This window comes from Thamnophis elegans, chromosome 8 (assembly GCF_009769535.1).
Source record: "Thamnophis elegans isolate rThaEle1 chromosome 8, rThaEle1.pri, whole genome shotgun sequence".
In the NCBI taxonomy this organism is placed as follows: domain Eukaryota; kingdom Metazoa; phylum Chordata; class Lepidosauria; order Squamata; family Colubridae; genus Thamnophis; species Thamnophis elegans.
The window spans coordinates 79,871,928-79,879,663 of record NC_045548.1 but is presented as its reverse complement, the minus strand read 5'-3'; the positions used below and the strand labels follow the sequence as shown (position 1 = coordinate 79,879,663).

The following is a 7,736-nucleotide window of genomic DNA, read 5'->3' as shown; positions in this document are numbered from 1 at the left end:
CCAATCCTCTTCATACCATCAACTTCATTCGTATCATCATATCATATTTTCATCATATTTTAATATTTTCATCATATTTTCATCATATCATCATCATCACAATATCATTTTCATATCTTCATATTTTCATAATATCTTCATCAAATCTTCATCTTCATATCATCTTCATCATCCTCATATCATTTTCATATTATCATCATCATCATTTTCATCATATCTTCATCAAACCTTCATCTTCAGCAAATCATCATCATCACAATATCATTTTCATATCTTCATATTTTCATAATATCTTCATCAAATCTTCATCTTCATATCATCTTCATCATCCTCATATCATTTTCATATTATCATCATCATCATTTTCATCATATCTTCATCAAACCTTCATCTTCAGCAAATCATCATCATCACAATATCATTTTCATATCTTCATCATTTTTCATCTTATCTTCATCAAATCTTCATAATATCATTTTCACATCACCTTCATCATCATATTTCCATCATATTTCCATCATACCTTCATCATCCTCATATCATCATTTTCATATTATCTTCATCCTATCATCATCTTCCTCATCATCTCCTCCTCCTGGCCGGGAGGGGCCAATCTGGAGCTCTAAGTGGGCGCAGATTCTCCCGGCCTCCTTCAACCCAGTTGAGGGAGGGGTCCAAAGGGGTCTCAAGGCCTGGGATCTACAGGGACGGACCCCCATCCCGGCCAGACAGAGCCTCGTCCTGGGGTGGGGGGCAAGCTGAACCCTATCCAGAGCAGAGGCAAAGGCAAGAGGGCCCTCCTTCTGCCCCAGAGGAGGAGAGGAGGAGGGCTGTGGCCCTGTCCCCATTCCCCCCCCCAGCCCCGGCCCCTCCTCCCTGCTGCCCCAGGGGGTCTGGTGGAAGAGACTCCCATCATCCACAGAGGCCCTCCCCTCCCCTCCCCCCTCCAGGTTCCCAGCAAAAGCAGGAGAGCAGGAGAGGGTGGACCTCAGAGCTGGGCTGCTGGGCCCCTCCCTGGCCATGGCCACATGGCCTCCTCCTCCCTGAATCCTGTGGCCCAGATGCCCCCGCTGGATGCTGAGGGGGTGGGGGTGGCAGAGGGGGAGCAGGAGGGCCCAGGCGAGGGACCCTCGGGCAGGAGGGGCAGGAAGAAGAAGAAGAAAAACTACCACCGGCATCTCAAGCCCCCTTACACCTATCTGGCCATGATAGCCCTGGTCATCCAGGCAGCCCCACAACGGAAGCTCACCTTGTCCCAGGTAAGGAGGAAGGCGCAAGAGCCAGGAGGCTTTGTGGGGGGGGGGGCTTTGGGGAACCCCCTTCAATTATGTTATCACTCCAGGAAAGGAGACCCCATGGAGTTTTCTCAGCCAAGCCATGGTTTGGTTTTTTTGCACACTGCACTTAGCTGTGGCTTGTTAAAGACAGTTTGCAGAGCATGGGCTCCCGGGTGCCCCCTCCTCAAAGGGGGTCCAGGGGGGCTCCTGGGGCCAAAGAGGAGGGGCGGGGAGGCATTTGAGGCCAGCCCAGGTCAAACAGGGCTGGGCAGCTTCCCTGGCGAGGAGGGGAGAGGCGGATAATGTGCCTGCCCTGCCTCCACACCCCAAATAACCCAGGAAGGCAGGAGACCCCCCCCCAATCCTTATTTGGATGGGCAGAGGGAGATTATCTGAAGCTGAGCCTCACTTAATCCATTATCTAGATCTAATCCCCAGGTTTTATCTAAGCATTAACCAAGCCTCCCCCACCGGCGGCTCAGCTGGACACCAAAAGCCAAGGTTGTGAGGGGGGGGATTTCTGAATCTGCTGGGGGGGGGGGTCCTCTGTCCCAGGAGTTTTATTCCTGCCCCCCCTCCCCCAATACACCTATAGGCTTGGAGGCAGAGGGACCCTGCTTCAGCCTGGTGGGAAACCCCCTCTCCCTCCCCAGGACTGCTCTGCCCAGCGGCATTGAATACGCCCCAAAGCCCCCTCCCCCCACGGGAACAGTTTGCTGGCCTTCTCTTTGCAATGGGGTGGGGGCTGGGGTTGGAGGAGCCACCTTACAGGGACATGCCTGATCCTAAAATTTGCAAATAAAGGCACAAATTGAGCTAGGAACAGCTGCAACCTTTATTCATTCTCTCTCTCTCTCTCTCTCCCTCCCTCCCTCCCTCCCTCCCTCTGTGTGTGTGAATTGTGTGAATTGCTTCACTGGGCTCCAAACAGCTGTTTGGAGCCAACCTCCTTTGACCTGAGTCAGTTTTTAAGGTAGGGCATTCAAGATGGTACATTCCAGTTGGAAGGAAAGAAGACCAAGGGGTGATCAGGGCTCAGGGTGCCTTGAGGAAAGATGGCCAGGAGCTACATCCCACTGGCCCAGAGCTTGGGGCCACTGCAAGCCCCCGGAAGATTTGCCTCCTCTTTTTGCCTTGGGATCTGCTTTGGGATGGTTATCTATTGTGGCACACACAACAAACACACACACACACACACATACACACACTCCTCCGATGCACTTGACCACAGAAAGAATGAGAGACCGGGGCCTTTTAAAGACGGATTCATTCAGGTCTGGTTTTAATATGCAGGCAGGTAGCCCAGCGCCCGGAGTCTGGAGGGATCTAAGTGTCCGGGATCTTAAGTGTCCAAAAGATTTATTATGTGTGGCAAGTCCCGCCTGATCCCGGCTGATCTCTTGGTTAAGCAGTTCTTAGTCCTCGGGTGAGAATCACGAGGCGTCTGGAAACACCTTTGCCAGCTGCCAAATGTTAATAAAAGCCCGAAGGTCTCTCCATCCCCCAGGTGAGGGTTTCCCCAAAAGGCCACTGGGCTTCCTTACTTGTTTCCTTGAAAAAGTTTCAGCTTTCCTGGATGGGAAGCAAAATGTTTTTTTTTTTGGAGCCTAAGAAAGTCCAGTTGTTTTTAAAAGAACAGAATAAGCACTGAAGGGACCTTGGAGGTCATCTAGTCCAACCCCCCAGTTCAGGCAGGAGACCCTATAACATTCCAGACCAATGGCTGCCAAGTTTCTTCTTAAAGACACACACACACCCATGAAGCACCCAGAGCTTCTGGTGGCAAGCTGTTCCACTGGTTGATTGTCCCCCCCTGTTAGGAAGTTCCTCCTTCATTCCAGATTGCTTCTCTCCTTGGTTAGTTTCCACCCATTGCTTCTTGTCCTGCTTCTCTGGTGCTTTGGAGAAGAGCCATGAGCCCCTCCCTCTTCTTCTGGGCAGCCCCTCAAATACCGGAATGCTGCTCTTATGTCTCCCCTGGTCTTTCTTTTCTCTAGACAAACCCCAATCCTGCAATCATTCCTATGTTTCTAATCATCTTAGTTGCACTCTTGAAAAGCACCATTAAGTTAATAAAAGACCAAAAAGAAAAAAAGAAAAACCCTGGCAAAACCCCTTCAATCATCCACTTAACAGATTAGCAGAGTTGGAAGGGACCTTGGAGGTCATCTAGTCCAACCCCCCCCCCAATCAGGAGACCCAACACCATTTCAGACAAAAATAGCTTCTTGAAAGCCTCCAGTGATGAATCAAAGGTCTGGGAAGTCCCTTGACTTGGGTATTCCCTGGTCCTGGTGCCCTTTCCCAGAAGAAAAGGAGGAATGCAGACAATTGTTGGGGAGGGGGAGGGGGGCTAAGTGTATTTAAAGGGATTTTGCATATGCTGAAAGATCCCACCCCCTGGGGGGGGGAGGAGGATGGAGGCAAACTTGGCTACCAGGGACAAATGCTTAGTTTGCATATTGGGCCATTCCAGAAGCTGCCAAGGTGTCACCTGCCCTCCCGCTGTGAGCCACCCCTCCCCCCCTCCCTTCCTGGCCTTGCTGAAAGGAGCCGAAAGGGAAGGGGCTGAGTGGGGAGGGGGCTGCAGGCCAGTCTGAGAGGAGCTGCCAGCTTCCCCCTCCCAACAATTTATACCTGAGCTGCCTCTGATCTTGGGGGGGGGGAGAATGGGGGGGGTAGTTCCTCCCCCTGGTGGGTCAGGCCAGTTGGGGGCTTAGAGCCATCTTTTGTGGGGGGGGGGGCAATGGGGAGAAGGCTGGTTTGTCTCTCACAGATTTCCCAGCCTCCTTGGGCTTCTTTGCCAGAAAAAGCTTCTAAGATTTTAATATTGTAAGCCACCTAGTTACACTGCGGTGAGAGGGGCAGCCAATAAATATGAGAGAGAGAGAGATTGACAGAAAGATAGACAGACAGAAAGACAGATGACAGAGATGACAGATGAGAGAGCGATATGAGAGAATGATAGATTGACAGATACAATAGATTGACAGTTGATAGAAGAGAGAGAGAAAGAAATAAGAGAAAAAGAGAGAAAGGAGAGAAGAGAGAGAAAGAGAAAGGAGAGAAAGAAAGGAGAGAGAAAGAGAGAAGAGAGAGAGAGAGAGAAAGAAGCAACAGAGAAAGAAAAAGGAGAGAGAGAGATGGCCTAAAGGTCAACAGAGCTGGCTCATAGGAGGGGTTTTTTGGGGGGCGGGGGGGGGGGATATTTGGCCTGCCTGCCAACTCAGCTCCACCCCACCCCCCAAAATGCAAAAGAGCTGGAGGAGGAGGAGGAGGAGGAGGAGGAGGAGGAAGGTTTGCAAAAGGTGCTAAGCGAAGAAGCCGCCTCTTTGATGATCCAGTCTGGAACGGATTGCTTCCCGGAGTTGAGGGGTAGGGTTCTGCCTTAGGCATGAAACTGTCTGGGTGACTTTGGGGCAATCCCCAGGAGACTGGGAGTTCTAGTCCCACCTTAGCTATGAAAACTGGTTGGGTGACTTTGAACCAATCACCAGGAGACTGGGAGTTCTAGTCCAGCCTTAGCCATGGAAACCCTCTGGGTGACTTTGGGCCAATCACCAGGAGACTGGGAGTTCTAGTCCCGCCTTAGGCATGAAAGCCCCCTGGGTGACTTTGGACCAATCACCAGGAGACTGGGAGTTCTAGTCCAGCCTTAGCCATGAATGCCCTCTGGGTGAATTTGGGCCAATCACCAGGAGACTGGGAGTTCTAGTCCAGCCTTGGTCAGGAAAGCCCTCAGGGTGTTTGGGGGCTAGTCCTTCCATCTCCCCCCCACCCAAATCCACCTCACAGGACTGTTGTGGGGAATTAGAAGGGAGAAGGATTATGAAATACATTCACTGCCTTAAGGGATGTATAAAAATAACAAAAGTAGGATATAAAATAAACAAATTTTTTTTTTTTTGCAAATAAACCTCCCCTCCTGCTGCCTTTCAGATCCTCAAGGAGATCGGCAACCTCTTCCCCTTCTTCAAGGAAGGCTACCAGGGCTGGAAGGACTCCGTCCGGCACAACCTCTCGGCCAACGACTGCTTCCGGAAGGTGAGAGAACCCGGGCGGGGCTCCCCTCTTCCCCCTTCCCCAACTGAATGGGCTGGGCCAACTCCCCCCCCCCTCTTCCAGGCATGGCCCCTCTCTGCTCTTGCCTTCTGCTTCCTTGCAAGAGTCCTCTTGGGATGGCATGCCCCCCCTCCCTCCCTGGCACATGCCTGGAGACCCTTCCTGGAGACCCCGGGCTACCAGTTGAGCTTGGAGGGCAGACACGGGGTGGGTTGAGCAGGGGGCCTGCTGAAGGGTCAACCCCACCCAAGCCAACCCAGTGGAAGACCTCTAGAAGAGAATATTTGTCACTCAGGGATGAAATGAGGAGTCCTTGGTTTACTCGGATGCTGGCTGGGGAATTCTGGGAGTTGAAGTCCGGACATCTTCAAGTTGCCAAGGTTGAGAAACACTGCCCTAGAAGACAGGCTGAAGATCCAGAAGGATCTTGACAGACTTGAACCCTGGGCCTTATCTAACAATATGAAATGTGACGTACAGAAAAATCTTACACTGGGGCAAGAAAAACCGAAAATGCACATAAAAACTGGGTGAAACCAGTTTCCTAATAGCAGGAACTGTGAGAGGGATCTTGGGAGTCTCAGTGGACGATCAATTAAATAGGAGCCAGGCGTGGTGGCGGCCGATGCAATCCTAAGTTGCATTAACAGAGGGATTTAATCAAGATCAAGTGGGGTACTAATAGCCACTCTATAAAGCCTTAGTAAGGCCACACCTAGAGTAACTGCATCCAGTTTTGGTCACCACATTATAAAAAAGATGTGGAGACTCTAAAAAATGTGCAGAGAAGAGCAACCAGGATGATGAGGGGACAGGAGGCTCAAACATTTGGTGAACTGGGCCTGGCTGGTCTAGGGAAGAGAAGGACCAGAGGAGACAGGAGAGCATCTTCCAATATTTGAGGGGCTGCCCCAGAGAGGAGAAAGGGGTCAAGCTATTTTCCAAAGCACAAGACAAGGAATCATGGATGGAAATTGTCCAAGGAGAGATTCAACTTGGAAATAAGGAGGAATTTCCTGAGAGGGAGAACAATCAACCCACGGAACAGAAGTTGCCTTCGAAAGTTGTGGGAGCTTCATCCCTGGAGGCTTCCAAGAAGGGACCGGAGTGCCATTCGTCAGAAATGGTGTAGGGTCTCCTGTTTGAGTGGGAGCAGGGTTGGGCTAGATGACCTCCAAGGTCCCTTCCGACTCTTGTTAATCTGTTAAAAAATCTCTTGCAGATTTTGAAAGACCCCTCCAAGCCGAAGGCGAAGGGAAACTTCTGGACCGTTGACGTGGACCTCATCCCGCCAGAAACTCTGAAGCTGCAGAACACGGCTGTCTCCCGTCAAGGGGAGACGGCCTTCGCGGTCGACCTGGCTCCTTTCGTCTACCATGGCTGGTCTCCGAAAGCCCCCCAGCCGCCCCTCAACGGGCCCGCCCCGGAGGGGAGTGGGTTCCCAAGCGGTGCAGGGGGCAGCCCCTTCAGCATCGAGGCCTTGCTCCACGACTTCCAGGGCGTGGGTCTGTCGGGGAAAGTGGGGGCCGAGAGTGGGCCGCCACGGAGCCCCACCGCGGCCTCAGAGGTCTGGGGCACAGTCCCCATCTTCCAGGTCTCCTCGGGCACCCCAGTCCTTCCCTGGCGGGCCCCGGGCCCTCTGCCCGGGCTCCGTTCCCTCTCGTCCTCCAGCAGCACTGCCTCCCTCAGCTCCTTGTCCGCCAATGAGGAGCCCAAAAAGGGGGCTGGCACCCCGATTTTAGCCAAGCGCCCCAGAATCCTCCACCCGGCTCCCGAGACCAGCGACTCGGACTCCCGGGAGGGCACTCCGCCCCCCGCTGCCCCATTCTGGGAGCAGCTCCCCACTTCATATACCCCATGTGTGGCTCCCAATGTGGTGGTGCCCCCCCAAAGGCAGGCAGTGTCCTTCTCCCCCAACCCAGCCTTCCCCCCTTACAGCCCCCTGCCTTTCCCACACCCAGCCTACTGGGAGCTGATGCCCCGGCCCTCTCTGAGTCCACTCTCCTCTTCCGGGGTGGACTTGGGCCTGGAGGATGCCATGCCACCCAACAAGACGATCTATGATGTCTGGGTGACCAATCCCATGGACATCGTCCCCCCGGCCTTTCCCCAGACAAGCCCTTCCACCCGGAGCTCAGTCCTGACCCACTACGACCCCTCCTGAGGACAGCCGTTGACAAGGGGGTGGGTGGCTGGTCAGACATGACAGCGAGGCTATTTGGCTGGAGGTGATCAGCCCCATCTTCTTCTCAGCCGCTCTTCACCCAGCAACTCCATAGGACAACCCAATTGTCCAGAGGTCTCCAAACCTGAAGACTTGAGGACTTCAAGTCCCAGAATTCCCCAGCTGGCTCTTCCCCAGCTGGCTGGGGAATTCTGGGAGCTGAAGTCCACGAG

At 52.9% G+C, this 7,736-nt stretch overlaps 1 protein-coding gene across 1 annotated transcript; it reads left to right on the top strand.

Moving 5' to 3' along the window:
- Positions 1 to 1,028: 1,028 nt before the first annotated feature.
- Positions 1,029 to 7,503, top strand: LOC116512079 (forkhead box protein H1-like). The gene is made up of 3 exons (XM_032222355.1): positions 1,029 to 1,259; positions 5,217 to 5,321; positions 6,562 to 7,503. The coding sequence occupies exons 1-3, from the start codon at positions 1,029 to 1,031 to the stop codon at positions 7,501 to 7,503; spliced, it is 1,278 nt and encodes a 425-aa protein (XP_032078246.1).
- The last annotated feature ends 233 nt before the right edge of the window (positions 7,504 to 7,736 follow it).

Excerpts from the sequence above, each read along its gene's own strand:
- LOC116512079 (XM_032222355.1), top strand. The coding sequence starts at position 1,029 with ATGGCCTCCTCCTCCCTGAATCCTGTGGCCCAGATGCCCCCGCTGGAT. Across the intron at positions 1,260-5,216 it reads GGAAGCTCACCTTGTCCCAG|ATCCTCAAGGAGATCGGCAA; the intron begins GTAAGGAGGAAG and ends GCTGCCTTTCAG. Across the intron at positions 5,322-6,561 it reads CCAACGACTGCTTCCGGAAG|ATTTTGAAAGACCCCTCCAA; the intron begins GTGAGAGAACCC and ends AATCTCTTGCAG.